General features: G+C 40.3%; 3 protein-coding genes across 9 annotated transcripts in view; 1 reads left to right on the top strand and 2 right to left on the bottom strand.

The window, feature by feature from the left end:
• Positions 1 to 2,838: 2,838 nt before the first annotated feature.
• The window catches only part of LOC110043257 (serine/threonine-protein phosphatase 2A 56 kDa regulatory subunit gamma isoform-like), a 73,115-nt gene continuing 55,738 nt past the window's right edge, over positions 2,839 to 20,215 (bottom strand). Inside the window, exon 18 of the mRNA XM_089292748.1 lies at positions 2,839 to 4,871. Coding sequence (XP_089148874.1) covers positions 4,734 to 4,871 — 138 coding nt within the window. The 3' untranslated portion in view covers positions 2,839 to 4,733. The remainder of the gene's footprint in view (positions 4,872 to 20,215) is intronic.
• On the bottom strand, positions 5,418 to 16,304 carry LOC149110408 (deoxyribonuclease TATDN3-like). Its single transcript, XM_089292780.1, has 14 exons — positions 16,176 to 16,304; positions 15,986 to 16,018; positions 14,474 to 14,547; positions 13,923 to 14,001; positions 12,413 to 12,475; positions 12,065 to 12,142; positions 11,870 to 11,901; positions 11,543 to 11,597; positions 11,197 to 11,310; positions 10,302 to 10,382; positions 9,631 to 9,669; positions 6,369 to 6,477; positions 5,771 to 5,843; positions 5,418 to 5,534 (listed from the first exon to the last, which is right to left on the bottom strand). Exons 1-13 carry the CDS (start codon positions 16,272 to 16,274, stop codon positions 5,803 to 5,805), a joined length of 897 nt encoding a protein of 298 aa, XP_089148906.1. The 5' UTR covers positions 16,275 to 16,304; the 3' UTR covers positions 5,418 to 5,534; positions 5,771 to 5,802.
• LOC149110407 (uncharacterized) overlaps positions 18,935 to 20,215 on the top strand; it is a 36,137-nt gene continuing 34,856 nt past the window's right edge. For 2 of the 7 annotated variants that reach the window (XM_089292739.1, XM_089292738.1), the window contains exons 1-2: positions 18,935 to 19,122; positions 19,231 to 19,310. The gene's annotated coding sequence lies outside the window, so the exon portion shown is untranslated. The remainder of the gene's footprint in view (positions 19,123 to 19,230; positions 19,311 to 20,215) is intronic. The other 5 variants (XM_089292734.1, XM_089292732.1, XM_089292737.1 and 2 more) reach the window with 4 other exon arrangements.

The raw sequence follows: 20,215 nt of genomic DNA, 5'->3' as shown, positions 1-20,215 counted from the left end.
GAGTTAAATCTTAACTGAGATGAATACCAACAAAATGAATACATTTTAACTCTTATGATGGCCTTAGTCTGTTAAATTGACCAGCCTCGTCCCTAGGCCCATTTCCCTTCAAATGTGGGACGGCTGACATTCAGTGTGAAATTGTGCTTATCTCCGGTTTCCATAGCATGAAACAGCTACTACAGGAGTACGACTCACCCCGGATGTGATGCTAATCCGCTAGGGTAAGCTATTTTAGAAGTAGCGTGTGGCAGGTAGCCAGCTGCACCCGATGGGCCATTTCCGAGTTGGTTTTCGCTTGTGTCAAAAGCGCGAAACCATTCTTCTGAAAATGTGTTCCACCTTGAGGTTTCTTTTCATGTATATCAAACTCATTTTTAGTTCGTATAGTGTGATCGTCCGGGTGAGTGTAGTTCTGAAAAGAACTGTTGCTGGTGACTGACGTTTCGAAGACCTGAGCGGAAATCATCTTCAGAGTCAAGTGAATAGTGTTTGGCAGTCGATGATGTTATAAGTCTGGTCCGTTGAACGTGATTGGTCAGTATAGCCATGATGGTATTGGCTGAAAGACTCGTGTGAAGTTTGTCATCAGTCATTGGCGAGTTTCGATCCGTCTATTGTTAGTCAAATAGGTCGGTTTGTGGTCCGTGTATTGTTAAGTCGGTCTGTTAGAAGTCCGTTTGTCGGTTTCGTTTCCGTCATGGATAAGTCGTTTGTAAGGCGCCGGTAGTTGTTGACATCTGTTAAGAGGTGTTTGTTCTAGGTTAGTGTACCAGCTTTCCAGAGTCAGTCGTTGAAAATAGTTTGTACTGTAGGTTAAGCACTGAGCAGAGTCCCAGTCAATGTTGTGGTTTGTCACTTGATGATGTACAGCAACGTGATTGTTGGCATCACCATTTCTCGTGGCTCGTTTGTGTTCAGTCAGTCTCGTGTTAAGGTTTCTGCCAGTCTCACCAATGTAGGAAGCCTAGCAGTCGGAGCATTTGATCTTGTAAACTGCTCCCTGTCTATTGTTAGGTTCGTCTCTGTCTTTCACGTTGGTCAGTGTCGTAACGTAGTTGTAGGTTTGTGGGCTACACGAATGTTGTGGCAGGGCTGCAGGATCCGTGAGATGGTCTCAGAAGTGCCCTTAATGTAAGGTATGGTCACTGTAGTAACAGGTGTAGGGTTCCTGTTCGTAGCGTCAGCTTCAGTAGGTCGGTAAATGTTTCGTCTAATAGTCAGTGTTGCAGTTGTTTTTGTCAAAACCACGTTCAAGGTATCTGTTTTCGTCACGTAAGTTGTCCGGTGTGTCACAAACTAGTTGCGCTCGTCTCGTCAAAGTCTTTATAGTCGTGGCTTTGTGTGAAGTTGCGTTGTAGGATGATTCGTCAAGTAATCTGTCGGTATGCGTCGGTTTTCTGTACACTGTCCTTCGTAGTTCGTTGTTGTCGCGGCTTACCAAACAGTCTAGAAAAGGAAGTTTTCTATTTTCTTCGATCTCTTTAGCAAACTGGATGTCGGCGTTCTGTTCGTTTAGGTGGTCGTGAAAATCGTCAATTTGGTCTTTGTGAACGGCGGTAAAGGTGTCATTAACGTAGCGTAACCAAAGCAGTATCGTTTGTCGGCAAGTTGCGAGGGCGTGTTCCCCCACGTGTTGCATCACAATTTCTGCGACAACGACAGAAACAGGTGACCCCATTGCTGTTCCATGCAACTGTTTGTAGTGTTTACCGTTGTACTGAAAGTAAGTCGATGTAAGGCAAAGGTCCATGATGTCTTGTGTCGGTAACGGTAGTTTAACAGTAGATTGTCGTATAGCGGTCTCGGTACACTGCAATGCCAATTGAAGTGGAATACTGGTGAACAGTGATTTCACATCAAAAGACACAAGTTTGTAGTCGTCGGGTATCTGTACTGTCTTAATAGCGTCAATAAAGTTCTCCGTAGATTGTAGTTTGCGTCTTGATTTGTCAGTAAGTAAAGTTGTTGGTGACTGTCGAAACGTCAGTCACCAACAACAGTTCTTTTCAGAACTACACTCACCCGGACGATCACACTATACGAACTACTGATACTCCTGGGTTCAAACCATTCACTATGAAACTCATTTTTGCACGGACTCGTTTTGAAAAAGACGCACAAGGTGACTCGAAAATGGTCTATTGTGTTCGAACAAAAACATCAAAAAAATACACTTTAAAATACATACCTTGATGTTTATTACTGAATAAATATACATTTCACAGAAGAAAGAACATTTATTGTTTCGTTGTATCCCCGCCCCCGCCCCCCCCCCCCCCCCCCCAAAGCTGCCAAGATCACCCCATTTTAGGCCACCAAATTTAGCGTGACACACACTCCGGGGAAGGGGAACTCCCATGTAAAAAGCTCGAGGATGTTCGTCAGAACCCCCTAAAGGAGACCTATCTGGGCGTGGCTGAATCTTTATTTAGCCCCCAAAAATGGACCTAACAGCGTTTCCTTATTTCTTTGAGTGTAATCCTTTAAGACAACTTGATGGCCAAAAATAGTGATGTTTCGTTCAGAGCACCCTAAGTGAGGCCGCAATCTGTAATTAAAACCCCTATAAAGCAGCACGACGAGCATCCCCGACCTTTTCACAACGGAGTCCTTCCCCCCCCCCCCCCCCCCTTCACCTCGGAGATACACGTCTACAGGGTAGTATAATGTCCGTCTTTTGGTAGTCATTGGGAACCAAGGTGAACCAAGGTACATAAAACACGCCCTTTACCCTTATCAACAGAGAGATTGCATAATAAAACCACACCCACAAACCACTCGGGTCCAACCCTGGAATAAAAATAGACGAAGGATTAAGAAAATAAGAGACTTCCGTTTCAGACATTTTGTTGTACTTCGTACGAGTTACGTAGTCTTACTTACAATTCCCCTACCATACTGTAGCTAAGTTAGTTCCTGACTTCTAAAATCATTTAGCTGACTCAAGTCGAGCCTCCACTAACGGCCAACTCTCTACAGCGGCTTCTTATTTTTGTCCCGGCGGACGGTCCATATATTCACCCTTATTTGTTAACATCTACAACTGTCACCTCTCCACAACGGCCACTAAAGCGCGTTCCAACTACCAAAATAACAACTCGACAACGGCCAGTTTATTAGCGACTGACAAAAAATATTTTTTATCGGAAAAGGTCATGAAACTTGATCCGTACCACATACGTACCGTTATACTACACCCCCAACCTTCCAAAAACGGCTATCTCTCCACCACGGTCACTTTCATCAGTCCCCAAGGTGGCCGTTGTGAAGAGGTTCGACTGTATTAACTCAGAACTGGCGAGCACCACTGCATATTGAGAGAGCTGAATCGGTGCCACTTCCGAGACAATTGCCAAGTGATTTCGAATAAGTTAACCCCAAGTTGGTAATAAACTACCTTGATAAGAATAGTTTCTTTAAAAACTCAGCAATCTCCTTCACCATGCCTGGAATTCACCACAAGCCCAGAGCATCTCGCAATTATTTACAAGCTTATTGTCCAAGACAATTTTTCGCATCACTCATTCCTATATTACCTTCCTTTACGCGGGGTTCTCCATATTAAGTTCCCAAAGCAACTTTTTTAAAAATATTCACAGAGGAATAGTTTGCATGAAAGTTAATTGAAACTTCTGTTTGATGTGTGCATATGCCATGCTTCTGTTCAGAATAGTTTAAAACATCCATGTTCTAAATAATAAACTTAAAACCCATGACTTAGTACAAAATAAAAGTCAATCATTTGCCATAAAGCTCTAGTAGGCCCCACCCACCTACCAACTTAAGCAGGGGTGCAGTATTTCCCTAACAATGACGGCAGACCTCAAACAGCTTGGTCTAGTCTGGGCAGAGTCTGAAAAGATTGCCAAGGATGGCAAGTGTTGTGTTGGCCTGATGTCCCAGCCAGGATGAAGAGGATGAGAGAGTGAGAGGTGATATTTAATGGTTGTTTGAAATCATACATCAGCTATAGTAAACGAAGAATCCGAGACGACATTCTTCACAAAGAGCAACCATAAAAAACAAAAACAATACAGCACCTAGCAACCTAAAAACTACTAAATTCATCATCAGAAATTGATTAAGGCTTCCATCTTTGTAAGGGGAGACACTTTTCACAAAATTATATGAAAGAAAGGAAAGACACTTCTTAAAGAGAGGGGGGCTTACCAGAGCTTTAACAGTGATCCACTTAGCAGCCAATGTCTTGAAGAACTAATTGTCTGGCCATTTTCAGTAAGTTGATTAAAAACTGTCTTAAAAATCCCCTAAAAGCACATGATTAAGGGAGAAATGGGTAATATTCTTATTATTATTCCATCCTCACAATATTGAAAGATTTCTTCTTTATATCCAAGGCTTCTTCTTGATCGCATCACTTGGTACATCAACATATGGTGTTGACACACTGGAGTGATGAATGTGTTGTTTCTGATTGAATCAAGGGTTTAAAAAACTCTTTGGGTGCCTTCATGAAAATGTCACTCATTTAATTTGCTCAAAAATAATAGTCTTTCTACACCTCATTAAAATTTCTCGCCCAAACTAAATTAGTTTGCCTCATGTCCATGAATAGTTGCCTTGCATGCTATTAGATGTAAGTTACACCTTAAAATAAGTAAGAACACAGGGTTCAAAATATGTCTAATAATAAAGATATCAGAGAAAACCTGCAATTGAATTTAAAAAGTTCAAATCTGCCAAATGTAGGCAACACGTAGATATGCACTTTACGTTTCGGGTGCTGAAGTAAGGTACTCCTCTGGACTATTATAATCTGACAGTGCATTTACAGTCCTTGAGTCATGTGGAAGTTCAGATTTCCGCCGCACAAACTTCCTATTCTCTGGTTTCTTTGCAGCAAATTCCTGTCGAGAGAGATAACAATGTCAGGAAAACATTTCAGTTAGAAAAAAAAACCTGTGATTAAGTTTAGTGGCTGATTGAGCTGATGTTTATCTCAGTCCGGTTTCTGGGACATCACAAACAAGAAGTGTTGCTACCCCTCCTGGACGGGATGCTAGCTAGTCTTCTCAAGGTTATCCCCCACCCCCTCAGCATTCAAGCCACCAGTACCCATTTTGATAGGCACAGTACGAGTAAACAACGTCTCCACAAGCACAACACAGTAATCCCTGTCAAGGCTCGAACCAAGATAACTTGATCTGAAGTCCAGGGCACAAACCATCAGGTCATCATGCCTCCCCACAGAAAACATCAGTCAAGAAGAATTCACTTCAGTGCCAAAGAATGCAGTAAGAACATTTAGTCATAATTGAAGCAAAAACCATGTAACAATGGCAAGCTGAGAAAAAGGTAGCAACCCAATTATTGTATGGTTTAATTGCAGCCAGCATGTAGTTGAACAGCAAAAAATACAAAACAGCTTATTAGCAAATTACCGTTTTTGACACTTCTTGAATATAAACTGCACCTTCCTCTACACCTTCCATTTCATTACCCAACTCCATACACAGGCTTGACACTTTATCTCCATCCTCCGCATCAGTTAAACGAGCAATCTTCACATACTGAAACAAATTAAGAGATGACAATTATCATCTGAGTGCTTATCACCTACACAAGAGGGCAAGACAAGATTAACAAAAGCTTAACTAAATAAGGCACACCACATCCTGCGCAAGGCAGATTACAATTTGATGGTTTTGTATGTAAAGAACATGAAAACAGGTAGCAACATACTCCCTACATCATAGTTGATTATTTAAATGTTGTCCTTTATAGTTTGGCAATCAAGTGTACTTACATTAGGGTTCTTATGAGCTAGTTCATCTATTTTTAGCCAAGCTTCTTCCCTCTCTTTAAGCTTCTCTTTTTCCCTAAGAATAACAGCAACAATAATTCTAGTTGTCAAAATGAAACGCTAAGCTCACAAATCCCCATCTCTATCCACAAATCGAACAAGGCACAATGTCACTGAGATACAGTTTAGCCCAATCCCAGAAAGAAATCAAATTAACTAGAATTCCGTTACCCCAGTTGATAAGCAAGGGTGGCAAAGGGTTTATGCACGACACACGCTGAGAGGAAAAATTGGTGTCTGACATGTGAAAAGCCACTAAAATACATTCATTTGTAAATTTATAACAAAAGACATTGTTATTAGTAGCTAAAAGTATGCAACTCATGAATTTTGTTAAAATTTACCAGGAAAATGGGATCACACATGCACATCACCCCTTCGCTTCCCTCCTAAACTTTATTACTTTTAACAGTGAAGGAACTATTTCCAAACATGTACCCATTTTCAAGTAATGGAAAAGCCACCTTTTAACGTTTTCATTGTTATTCATAATTTTAAAAAAGTCCAGAGTTAAGCAACTAAAAAGACAAAAAAGGCTGACCTGTGGATGGTACATGCTCAGTGCTTTGACCTTGTGTAACGGCATGAGCACTTTCATCAAGAAGTGCTTGTGTTCTTCTTTGAGTGGAAGTGCAAAGCCATTGATAATGCTGTGTATTCAAAATATAACAAGTCATTATCATGTGAAGCATACAGTTCCCATACCCTCATGGTTGGAGTGGTGGACTCTGCACCCAGATGTCTAGGTTAAAGCCCAAGCCAACTTTCTCATGCTGTGTAATTGGGAATGACACTGTTGTCTGTGCGTCTTTCTCTCGACCATGTGTAATTAAATGAACTGCTTGAGGCAGTAAATAGCTTGTTGATGTAGTAAATAACTTGCCTGCTCATTCCCGTTCTTACAGAAGAAAAAAGGGTAACAGCATAGAATGGTTGCATAATAACTCATACTGATGAATAGGCCCTTCCCATCTGATGGTCGCATGGCATAAAACCTAATATGTTCCAGGGCAAAAGAATATGAAAGCCACCAATTGAAAACAAAGGAACTTTGACCAGTAAAGCCTGACTGTTTTTGATTTGGATGTTCAAGTCAGCAGGTTCAGAGCAGGAAAAAAATTGGGGCTAGAAAATTTCAGTTTTCACTTACCCCCACTTAAATATTACTTGCCAACATGGCAGCCAGTATGGCAATCAGAGGACAAACGTAAACAAAGTATGCTTGGATTCCAAACTAGACTCTAACTAATCCATGCTTTCAACTCAATGATTAACTTATCTTATAGTCGTAAGTTTTGAAATAGCCTCTGACTGAAATTATCATTTATTGAGCTGAAATCTTCATTCAGACTCACAAGTCTACTGAGTTTAATTTCACTTGCCCACCAGACCAATGTGTCACTAGTGTGAACCAGGCTGAGAGTTGGTGTGTAGCAGGGCTGTCAGTAAGTTCTGAGTCACCTGTAGCCTCATTCTCCACACTGGTTGCAAACTTGTTACTTTGTGGTTGAATTCTATCAACAACAGGCAATTTCACCCATAGCATCAAGGGAAAATCAAGCATACTCAGCCTTAACAGGTGTTACGGGTTACGGCCCTTAATGACAGCCCTGTGTAGGAAAGAAGGATTGTGAGGACTCCTGAATACAAGTCCGAAATGTTGTATCATTTTTAACTTTGGGCAGATTCCTTTTTATAAATTGTTCAAATCACTAAATTTTCAATGTCATCTTTTCAATGCAATAAAAAACTCAACCCACATATGGCACCTGAGGCTGGAATCAGACCCAGATCACATAACTTTTGGTGGCAAGTGAGCATTCTGTTACACAATCTCTTCTGCCCATAATTTTTTAATTAACATCAACAAAAAAACTCTCAATTCTGCATACCAGTATTTGCAAGTACATGTAGACATCTGCACTTGACATGTGCCAATTTGAATTTAATGTATAATGTACTGACTTTATTATATAGACACAAATGCTTTACTGGAAAATTTACCACTCATAAAACTCACTGGTTACTGGAAGATACACCATTCATAAAATTCATACGAAACTACATCTGTGATCTAAGTGGCAAATTTTCCATATCCTTACTAGTGAGAATATTAATGACATATTTTCACGGCTATTTAAACAAACAGTCACTTTGCCTATAAAATAAAAAGAAAATTACATATGAATTTTATTTCCTCATGTTAAAAACAATATTTTATGCATTAACAGAGCAATTGACAAAATATCATTGTTGCCACTCAAAAATAAAATTTGTGTTTAAAACAATATTTTACTCACTTGCTTTGCTCCTTGCTAAAAATTAAGTATCTATCTTACTTTTTACTAATGGTTTGTAAAACTGATGGAATACATTACCGGGTCTGGGGGGACCTAGGGGTGTTCCGGAATTCAGTTGAACCCCCTAAATTAAAAAGAATGAGGCATTGTAGCACGCTGACTTGGCCTCAGAATGCCAGAAATCCCATTTCCAAGGAGATCAATTCTAAACATTTCCCAGGGTAGGATGCCCCTGGACCCTCCTGCAGGGGACTGCCTTCAGCAGTCCATATCTCAAACCCCATTCTCTAAAATCCCAAGTCCACCTGAGTGGGTTTTGCTTTTTATCCAAAAGAGCTGAGAGGTTCACATAGAATTTGCTTCACATTTTCTTACTGAGTGATTAATTGGTAACTGGTACTTTTATAAAAACAATTCAGGCAGTAAACATACTTGTAATTTCTATTAGAAAATAGTCCAAAGAAAATATGCGCACTGATTGGTTTAAAATCATGTTTCTATAACTTGAAAGAAAAGCGAACTAGCACGAACTGTTGACATAATGATGGCGTGAGCAAAGAGAATTTACATTTTGATGATCAAAGTAAACAGGTTGTTTTCTCTTTCCTCGTTGCAGAATTTTCTAAAGGAAGTAGAAAACATGTACTCCATGTTTCTATCAACTTTTATAAATCTACTGGTGTTCTATCATGAATGCCGTTCTCTGATTGGCTACGCTACTCTCTATCTATTCTGTGATAGAGAGTGAGTAGCGTAGCAGTGTGCATTTGTTAATAGAATGACAGCCACTTCTCTGCATTTTCCAGGTGTCTGTGAAGAGTATTTAGATAAAGTTTTGAACGACTAGTAGATTTATGCAAAAACAATCAGATTTGTTTTCAATTTCTATGTGAAATAGTTGACGAGGGCCCAGCGCGAGTCAACTATTGTGCAATAGAAATCTCGAGCTAATAATCTAATTGTTGAATAGAAACACTTGCGAATGTTTGGAAGAACTCATAAAAAGCTGTGGAAGCACTCACCTGTCGGCTCATGTTTCCCCAGCATATCTCGTTGTTTTCTATTTCTTAAATAATTGTCATTACTGTATGATCTTGGCAATTTTGAAATTACTTGTCAATCACTCCCTGAATCCCATTCAATTTAGCCAGTGAACATCTCTCCCCTTAACCACTTCACTCTCAGCCAGTTCTTTCTTGGCCCTTCTAGCCATGGTCAGACCCTTCCAACCACGGTCAGACCCTACCAGCCACTGTCAGACACTTCCAGTCGTGGTCAGACCCTTCCAGCCGCTGTCAAACCCTTCCAGCTAAAGTCTGTTCACAGGCAACATTCCACTCACCATATTAATAAATAATTTTGCTAATTTTGGTAATTTAATCTGGATTGCTTATTAAATCTCTTTCTAATAAATCTGTGGAGTTTAGGAAACAACTTCAGAGCATTTTTTGTGGTTTCTTCATAAACTGTCTGCATAGGAATTCCTTTAATCCTTGAGATTACCTTGCATGAGATGTAGATGTTCTTAGGCTCATTCCTTGTCTGCCAAAAAATAAAAAATAAATTATTTAAGAAGCAACATATCAAACATCAGAGACACTGCTTCGTCACATTGTCAAACATTCAGAGAGGGTTGAAAGGACACAGTATGGAGTACCCTGGACGAAATAATTAGAGGCTTGGGTGAATTTGATAAATATGCTGTGTGAAGTGTTTAATATCTAACCCTAAGGCTTAAACAGAGATATAAAATTGTAAAAATCTGTAACAAGATCAGGTATCCAAACCAATACGAATCACAGTTACGATTTCTTTGCTCTAACCTGATGATTTATAATATATGAGTTTATGTTTAACAGTTGTAAATAGATCCTTAATTTTAACTTTTAATGCTGAAAATAGTTCCTTCAAGTTAACTTTTAGGTGTCCTCAGTGAGTAGAGGATTTCACCCTGGGCTATTTTATCTAAACACATCAATAAAGTTGTTGTTGTTATTGTTATTGTTGTTGTTTGAGTATACACAATACACCTTTCTTTTAGTTGTGACAATTAAAGGTACATCAAAATAAAATGCTAGGGTAGACAACTTTCTTTATTTTGGGTACCAGGTCTAAGCAAGTGATACTGGTGAGCAACATTCATATCCCAAACATTAATGACACAATCTGAGTACCCGTTTTTCAGCAGCCAGGGCTGGTGAATCTGTTTCCAGTAGAAGATTCGAGAGTGGGAAATTTTTCACAAGATTTTCTTTCTAACAATGAAGAACCAAACTGTCAACAAAGGCAAACTCAGTCATGTTCTACCAGAGCAACCCACCCCAGACAGGGCTCTAGAAAAATATCTCACCCTCCTGCTCCCTCTTAATCCTAATAAGCAACACATTAGTATACCTCGTCCAGCACTCCAAACACCCATCAACCCCGTAACATGTTCCAGTGCATTATCTCACACACCAGCCATACTGTACACAGCCCCTACTCATATTCTAGTACAACAATTCAAGCCTCATCTCTCCCCCACCCACCCCCCTAACCCTAGACAGGGTTCTGAAATTGCATGTCACACTCCAATAAATGATCATTTTATAGCAGAACATACCACCCAACTTCCTAGAATTGGGTGGTAAGGTAGAAAAAGGATTAAGTCTACATGTACATGCAAGCCAAGTGGCCCATCAGGCCATCACTTAACTAGCATGAGCATGAAGCAACTAGGAATTTTTCTACTGCCCCTCTCCCCCTGGATGGAATGCTAATTCATCACAGGATTACCCACCCAGCATTAAATTTATACACCTGAGTGGAGAGAGGCACTGTGATAGTAAAATATATTGCCCAAGAACACAACACAATGTCCCCGGCCAGGGCTCGAACCCGGACTGCTCAATCCGGAGGCAAGCACAATAACCATGAGGCCACCGAGCCTCCACAGGATTGGGTGGTAGAGTACCTTATCTGTCCATTCCTAATCATGTTCTAGACAATTTTTCTATCAATGAACAACATCACTTTGTAAAACTAAGATTCCTTTACTAGACGTCCACAACACTTAACAAAACATTTTACCTGTGGTGAGTGAGCTATAGATGGTGGAACCGAAAAATAGTATCCTTGTTGAACTCCCTTGAGAGCATTGGAAGGTTTCCCATTAAATGCATGCAGTAGAACGTTCTTGGCACCTAAGAATGAAAAACTAAAATTTAATTTTAACTTTTTTTAATTAAAGATTCTCCCACCAAAGGGAATCAAACTGGCTCTGGTAGTATTCATATTGTCTTAAATCTTCTCTAACAATATGAACTATCTTTGTTGTCCTTGTGCAATATCTTTAACACAAGAAAATGAGGTATGACATTCTGTTCTAAGAGTTTCTAGAGGAATTGTAACTAATGTTTATAGGATAAGAAGTATCATGTTCTTGTAGCAATTCAATCACATGCCTCCCTGCTGATCGGGAATGGACATTTCTGCAAACAACAAGACACCACATCAAACAAAATGCTTTCAGCATAGTCAAAAAAGTAAAAGATTTAATACAGCATAGCAAACTAATCTGAGAAATGTTGTTCAGATGTTTTCTTTTTTATTCTCAAAATATAGTGTATTTAACATCTAAGCTAATTGACAAGGGCTAATTAATTTACAAATTTAAGAGTGGAAACACTAAGGAAAGACACTCTGCTTGGTAGCTATTTTAATATCATTTATTTTGATAATTGAAAATGATGTACCCACATACAAAGGGAGATCAAGCTCTTGGGCAAGTTTTATCTGCAACAACAAAAAGGCATTTTTAAATTTTAAATCTAAATTTTAAATTTATAAATATTTCAAATAACCAGGTATTGATCAGTTAGGTACAGTTTATGGGCTGATATATGATTGTAAAGTGGTAAATATGAAAAGACATTTCAAGTCAGAAGGGATTCTCTACCTGTCGGCTAAACACCTCTCTCTGTATATCTTTATCTTCCTCTTTGCTTATAAATCCTAGGGTAAAATCTAAACCAACCTTCATTAAGAAAATGTCAGGCAAACATCTGAATACTGATGAAATATAAATAATGTGTCACAACTTAATCATGCATGAAAAGAAGAAAAAATAACTTAAAAGGTGCTGCAAAAAGAGTGCTGTGCAATTTTCCATGGTTTAATTATTCTCTCCAAAAAAACAGCGATGATTTAATGATTTGGTGATTTTACAACTTGGCGACTTGATGAAGATTAATTTCCAATACCGCAAAAAGGGTGTACTTTCTTCAGGCATGTGGCACTCTCTTACCTCTCCAATGGCCACCAGCTTTTCATGATTGTCTCTGATAAACTCCTCAGCACCATCAAAATCCTGCAACATAAGAACAACATATCTAGCACAATAAGATTTAATTCATGACAATTATTTTATTACTTTATCTTAAGATGAAAAGGCTATGTCTGTTACAATACTGATGATACCAGAAGCAAGATGCCTCATTGGTGCTAGCTTCTGGAATGGAAACCTTGTTTGTCCAGTTCAGGTAACCACTCAGCATATGGCCGATGGAAACAATATTTTACCACTACATTACAATAAACAGCAAATTTATAGATGAACAAGGAGAATGTTGCTATAAGGCTGGTAGAGCCACATACTACTAGCTGAGCATAGAGGGTAACCATAACAATGCTATGACCCTTAACCACAAGGAACCATTCCAATGAACTGTTTTTTCAGTGGAAAAAGTAAAATAATGCATACTATGTACTTCCCTAGGGGAGGATCAGTCAGGAGCAAACTCCTTGGATGCAATGTGATATGTAGCCTGCAAACGCAGACGTATTTCTGGCTTTCGCTTGTCTCTGCCGAAAATAACATCTGCAAACCCGAGCCAGGAAACGATTTCTGTGATGTAATGACTTTTGTCTCTCCTTGGCCAATCAGATTCCGTGATAGAATAAAACTCAAGTGCTCCTCACAGCGAATACCTCACGCAGTAGTTCTGGGGCTACTTGAACTAAACTGTGATTGGCTTAAAATTCCTACGTCACAGAAATCATTTCATGGCTCGGGTTTGCAGATGTTACTTTCGGCGGAGACAAGCGACAGCCAGAAATACATGTACGTCTGCGTTCGCAGGCTTTGTGATGTGATGCAATACAAGTGAAATGGATTGACCTCTATGGGAGAGTTGTAAATACACAGACCCCCTCCCCTTCCCCGGCAAAACAATCCGGTTTCCCCACATCAAGAAGAAAAATCTACTGGCCAGCAGTTGTATTAATTTTTATTAGGCCTAGATTACATGTGCCTTGTCCAACAACATAGTCAAGGGTCTAGCCAGGGCTCAAACTAAGCTGCTCAATCAGGAGTGCAGAGCATTAACCATAAGGACACCACACCTTTTCCATCTCATCCCAGTATCCCAGGGGGAAGGGGGTAGAATCCAATGTAAAAAGGACGGGGGTGCTTGTCATACCTTTAGGGAGTTAAAAAAGTGGTTTTGGTACCTCTAAAGGTCCACAGCAGGAGCTTCTATGGTAGCTTTTAGGAAATTGAGCCAAAAAAGAAGAATGATAGGAGATACATGTAATGTGCTGTTTTAGAATTGATATCTCCTATGGGTTGTTTTCAACAATACTTCCGACCAGCACCCCCATCCTTTTTATATGGGAGTCCCCCCTGGCCCAGTATCAACAAAACTAAGAAACGGTCATCACTAACAAAAATATTAAAGAAACGTTCATTTGAACAGGAATTAGGAATCAGGACTTAGCGTGAAGAAAATTTCACTCTTTATTGCTGTTTCACTTACTTCAAGGGTAGCACTGCGATCAGGACAAAGACTCTGTACAGGATGAACACCAACACAAGGAGCTATGAAATCTGGATACCTAAAATATATGTAAAAACCATTAGAGGTATCAGATTTCTATCAGCCTCATCAATCCAAATAAAACGACGTTCAAGATTAATTAAAGCAAAAAAAATATATAGGACGGAGGTTTCAATGTATTTGACTCCTCAGAAGGATTCATTCAGTCAATCATAGCAAGTATCTCTAACCAGAGCCTTTACTCTGAATCTCCCAAAGTGTTGCAATAAAATGAGAATGGGTCTACTTGGGAAGTGTATAGGAGTGAGAGTGGTTATCTCTGCAGGGAGGTGGGACCATCACCATTGCTTCAATCCATTCTCTGGCAAATCATAAAAAGAGAGAGCCCTCGTCAAATGGGAAGCTCAGAACTTAATTATGTATGTAGTCTTGGCATTTTGTATTGCTTAAAGTAAATTGGGTGTTTGTTAACTCCAGTGGAGAAAGAGGAGGAAGAATTTAATTAAGGGTTAAAGTACACAATTTCAAACCTTTCATGAAGATTAAGCATTCCAGCAAACTCAGCCTTAAATTCTGTCACACCAACAATGGCCCTCACTCCAACCTAAGAAAATACATAACCAAAGCAGCATGTAAAGAAAGTTGTGTCCAATAGCCCAGGGCTAGCTGTGCTCTCAACTAAGCATTTTGCTGAAATCCAAATATGACCCAATACTCTTTTTAAATAAAGTTTAAAATATGATGGAAAAGTGGGATGTGGCAACTCCAAGAATCTTAGTTTCAGATGTTTAGTTATTTATTTTTATTCTTTTTCTGGGACAGGGGGAGGGGTGGCTAAACATTAGCCACTTCTCCCTCTTTGCATACAGGAGAAAAAAGCCTAACTATGTGGCTGCATCCCATGAGTCCTAAGAGGAAAATAATCAAGATTGATCAAAACCAATATCCACAATAACTCTGGTCACCCCTAGGTTTTTACAGTTACATTTGGATTCTTGCAAAGTCACCTGGGGACATAAGCACAAGATTAATTGAGGAGATCCCGTATCAAGGGGTATTATGGGTAATCAAGACAAATTTACAAAGAAGCAAAGCCGTAAAACAAATGTTTATCTTTATATTTCCATCCTGATTTCACATTTGGAGATGAAACATATACTGTAGACGGAGAAACCCCTTTTCCAGGTTTACCAGCATTTTTGAGCCAATCGAGTGATTGGTGTGAGTATAGGAATTTTTTTTGCGGTTAAAACCGAACAATTTGCTCAAGCCACAAAAATAACATCTCTGTTACTCTGGTATGTCGGCTAATGCCTAGCTCAATCGACTCAAAAACGGTAGTAAATGTAGAAAAGGGGTTTCTCTATTTACAGTAAGAGTTTCTTCTCAAAAATGAAAGTCAGAATGGAAATATGAAGGAAAACATATATTGTGCCGCTGTTTGTTTCTTTGCAATCTTACCCTGATTACCCATAATGCCCCCTAGAGCACGAACTCCTCTATTCCAGGAGCAGCACAGGTCACCCAAGCGTAATGTAAGAGTTTGTATGGAGAACTGTGTTATAATAGCACCCTAGGACAAATTTTTAAAAATTCACTCAAATCTCGTTTAACATCTCCAGGATGAGAAAAAAGGATACCATTGAATGTTCAAGAGTCTTTGTTCGGTAAATTACCCATACATTGAACGAATTTAACGTCAACTCCTGATCTCCATACAAACTGTTATAAAAATTTTAGCCAAGATCTCCGTACAAACTCTAATATTACACTTGGGAGACCTCTGGGAGCAGAGGAAACAAAGATGTGTTGAGGATGGAGGATGAGTAAAAGGGTCAGGGGGAGGCGGTAAAGGGAGGGCGTAAATCTCCTCTATTTGAAGTTTTGTAGTTCCTCCTGGACTTTCAGGACCCCTTGGTGTTTTCCCAGGGTCATGACGAAAAGTACACGTTATTTGGATTTCTTTATAAAAAAAAAATAGCCTTATAGAAAAAAACAGATATAATGCACATTTCTACATACAAAACGATTAACTAGCTTACCTTCCTTGCCTCCTCAATCACAACATCGATATCCTTTGATAGTTGAAAACAAAAACGTTTTTTTCACAACTCTTTATCACAACAACACAACAGTTTTAAAGGGCATGTATGCATCGTTCTAGCTATAACGTGTGTGAATGACGTGGATCAAACTAGTCCTACATTCTGCTACTGTTACGCAATGATTTACCTCACTGAAATCTTTCGCAGATATATGCGCATGACAGTCCACAAAACAGATCTTTTCCGATTCCAACTTTTCTCCAAAAGTGTCCGCCGCGTCCGCCATGTTGAAATTTTCCCACAACCCTTTTCAGAACTTTCAGGGCTGTTAGATAGTCACGCCATGTATGCCACCAGATATCACCTAAGTGATATGCTTCTGATGCCACATGTCACGTATAGGTTGAGGGAAGACGCACAACGGGCCAGATTTAGGTGAGTTTTTTTTCAAAACCACGGCTCATCCTCTTCCTCCAAAGTCTTATCTTTTAGGCATAAGCATTGAATGATAGGTATCAGTATTGAATGATTTCTTTTGAGCCTGTGTCAGTTAACACTAATGGTGACTGGTCCTGAGGGGAACTGAGTGAAGTCGATGGAAACATTGAGATTCTCGGGAAACAAAATTCAGTGTTCCCCAGGGCAGTCATTTTAAAAGTAATTTTTTATATGGAAAAACAAATTTCCGCAAAACAAAACAAACAACACCAGGCCACCTTCAACTGCACGCTCTGATCTGATCACATGCAACAGCGGTCAACGGTGACCACTTTCCCGTTTGACGTCATACTTACTTACTTACTTACTTAATCCTCTTCGTTCCTAAGTGGAACATAGGTCCTCAACTAGCGCGCGCCACCTAACCCTATTTTGTGCAGTGCCTTTTACCTCATTCCACGTAACATGCTTCGCCGCCAACTCTGCCATTCTCGTGCGCCTCCAGCTGTTCTGGGGTCTCCCTCTCTTTCGCTTCCCCTGTGGGTTCCACTCTAGTGCCCTCTTGACTACGTGTCCATCTGGTTTCCTCAGTGTGTGGCCGATCCAGCCCCAAGCTCTCTGTCTTATCTCTTCCTCTATCGGTCGTTGCCCTGTTTGACTCCAAAGGTCCTTGTTGCTGATTTTTCTAGGCCACCAAATCCGCAAGATGTTCCTCAGGCTCTTATTGATAAACACTTGCAACTTCTGCTCCAATCCCTTGGTCAGCCTCCAAGTTTCAGAACCATACAAGAGCACCGCCTTCACATTTGTCCCAAAGACTCTCAGCTTGGTCTTGGTTGTTAGTGCCGTGGATCGCCATATTGGTCTCAGCATCGCAAATGCCTGTCTTGCCTTTCCAATTCGTGCCTGAATGTCCTCGTCAGTGCCTCCCTTCTTGCTTACAATGCTCCCAAGGTATGTGAACTCATCCACTTCCTCAACCCGCTTCCCAGCTACCGACACAACATCACCACGTTTGGTACCAATACGCATCAGCTTTGTCTTGGTGGCATTGATCTTCAGGCCTACCTTCGCACTTTGTACCTCCAAGGCGCGTGTCTTATCCCTCATATCCTGTATTCTGTGCGACAGTAGGGCCAGATCATCGGCAAAGTCAAGATCTTCTAATGATGTCGTAAAGGTCCACTGAATACCTCTTTTCCTGTCAAAGGCTGTCCTCGTCACCCAATCCAGGGCGACCAGAAACAGCAAGGGAGATAGCAGGCAGCCTTGTCTTACCCCGGTCCTCATATCCAATGGTTGAGTCTTCTGTCCATTGTGTACCACCTGTGCGGACAAACCCTCATAGAGAACTCTGATGATGGTGACTATCTTGTCAGGCAACCCGTAGTGCCGCAACAACCTCCACAAAACATCTCTACTGATAGTATCGAAGGCCTTCTCAAAATCGATAAAGTTGATGTACAAGGAGGACTGCCACTCGATACTCTGTTCTATAATAATCCGCAGTGTTGCTATTTGATCCGTGCAGCTTCGACCTACTCGAAAGCCCGCCTGTTCCTCTCTCAGCTTTTCGTCCAACGCAATCTTGATGCGCTCCAGGATCACTCTGCAAAACACCTTACTTGCCGTGTTCAGCAACATGATGCCACGCCAATTTTTACAGTAGCTCAAATCACCTTTCTTGGGCAGCTTGATTAGCAGACCTTTTCTCCATTCCTCTGGTATCTTCTCCTCATTCCATATCCTGTTGCAGAGGCCCAGGAGAACCTCCTCTGATGTGTCCCCTCCCGCCTTAATTGCCTCTGGTGGAATATTGTCACATCCTGCAGCCTTCCCGTTTTTTAACGTAAAAAACGTTTGACGTCATAGTTTTCGCAATGTTTCCCGCTCGTGCATTTGGCGGTGAACAGTTTTGACATTGTTAGATGTCATGTGACCATAAACTAGCCAATGAATCGGCGCGCTGTAGCGGGAAAACGCCAACCCAGGACTTTTGTACATTGTGCTTATATTTCCGCACTAAAATGCTCGGTTTCCCCCACAAAAAGTCACTTAAATGCTCGATTGATGCTCATACATAGGAGTTTTTTAATTTTAACGTTTTCACACAATTAACAGCTCAGGGTGCTTAACAAATACGTATAGTTAAAAACAACGTATATAATAGATTTAATACACCAAAAGTTCATTCTCTGAATGATATGTTGTTCTGTTAATCCTTTGTCTCCTTTCAGGGATACTTAAGTGAAGTGGCACTTGAATGTTTTTAAATTTCGAGTTAAGTCTCCCTTTTCTCGTAAAAAAATATTATTTGTATTTTTTGTGGAAAAAATAATAATTTTCCGGGAAAATGCCGCTAAAATGCTCGAATAATGCTTAATCAAGAGATCATCTCTTGTGCTTAATGCTTTTGCCTCACTAAAATGCTCGAAAAAATGCTAGCACTATGTACAAAAGCCCACGGCCAGGACCTGAATGTGCGTGCTTTGACACTAGACTGGACCCAACCTTGTTTTCCGCTTGACTGCTTGTTATCTCGTGATTCAGAAAAATCTGCCTTCTGCTCGTAGAGTACTTTCAAATTCCAGTATAGCCACAGACATGACTTGATTCTAGAAAATCCTTTAATCGGAAGATCCCTTGAATCGCTTTTACACACATAAAGGCATTCAACGAGACCACACAGACCACAGGTAAGGATAGACCATTTCAAGACTAAGAATTATTCGCGTGGCTTTGCGGGGTTCGCAGTTAGGTGGATCCCTCGACAATCCGCTTCTAAAGATGTTCGTTTCACACAGGGATTCATCTTTTCAGAACCACTGGCGACCACTGTTGTATCAATTTTGAGACTGAGAATCGATTGCAAACCCAGATCTGGGTAAGTATGGTTACATATTAACCTTTAATGCTCAACTCAGCGAGATACGCAGGGTGAAATTATAATACACAGTCGTAAGCACATTCCTGCGACAAATGCCAAGCCCCTGTTCTTAAGCCCCTGTTTTGTAATGGTCTAAATATCGTAAGTATTTACTTCAAGGTACATGAAACGTGGCTTAGCAGTAATTCATAGCGAGCAGTTTTGTCCCGCTTCTACAAGAACATCGAGACACGAGCGCATTCTGTCTAAGAACTGACAGTGGAAGTCCTGGAATGTCTAGCCTATTTCGAAACTTTTCTGTTCGTACGTAGAGGTTAATCATTGACAATTTCCTAACAAAACTTATTCTGTGATCATAAAAACGCTTACCAACGACCTTCACGCAAAAGTGATCGCCATTTCAGGGGGGAAACACTTGCTCAAGTCCCGAGTCTGCAAGAACATCGAGACACGAGTGCATTATAAGAACTGACAGCGGAAGTCGTGGAATGTCTAGCCTGTTTGAATCGAAACTTTTCTGTTCGTACGTACAGGTTAATCACGGACAATTCCCCATCAAAACCTATTCTGTGATCATAAAAACAGTTATCAGCGACCTTCAGGAAACAATGATCGCCATTTCAGGGGGGAAACATTCGCTCAATTACCGTCTTACTTATTTAATATCAGTATTTTCATGTAAAATGTTTTTTTATACCTTCTTCCTGCGCCCAAAGTTTTTGCGCGCGCGCTCGTCTCGAGAACGAAACGATTTATAGTCTGCAGGCTATGGAGGTTTCAAAATTATTTCGTCCTTACTTCAAAGGTTGTAGCGTGGAAAAACTACCTTACAGTGTCTTTTTAAAGGTTTTAGGTTTTCCCTAATATTTGAGGGTTGGCGTGACAGTTTGTTATGTAATGTT

The sequence above is a fragment of the Orbicella faveolata genome, unplaced genomic scaffold (genome assembly GCF_042242905.1).
Source record: "Orbicella faveolata isolate gen_17 unplaced genomic scaffold, um_ofav_v1 contig_24, whole genome shotgun sequence".
Taxonomy (NCBI): Eukaryota; Metazoa; Cnidaria; class Anthozoa; order Scleractinia; family Merulinidae; genus Orbicella; species Orbicella faveolata.
This window is presented reverse-complemented; position numbering and strand designations above follow the sequence as displayed.

Coding starts and splice junctions, on each gene's coding strand:
- LOC149110408 (XM_089292780.1), bottom strand. CDS start 16,274: ATGGCGGACGCGGCGGACACTTTTGGAGAAAAGTTGGAATCGGAAAAG. Junction 14,548..15,985: donor TGATTGAGGAGGCAAGGAAG/GTAAGCTAGTTA, acceptor GTATTTTCTTAG/GTTGGAGTGAGGGCCATTGT. Junction 14,002..14,473: donor ATGCTTAATCTTCATGAAAG/GTTTGAAATTGT, acceptor CATATATTTTAG/GTATCCAGATTTCATAGCTC.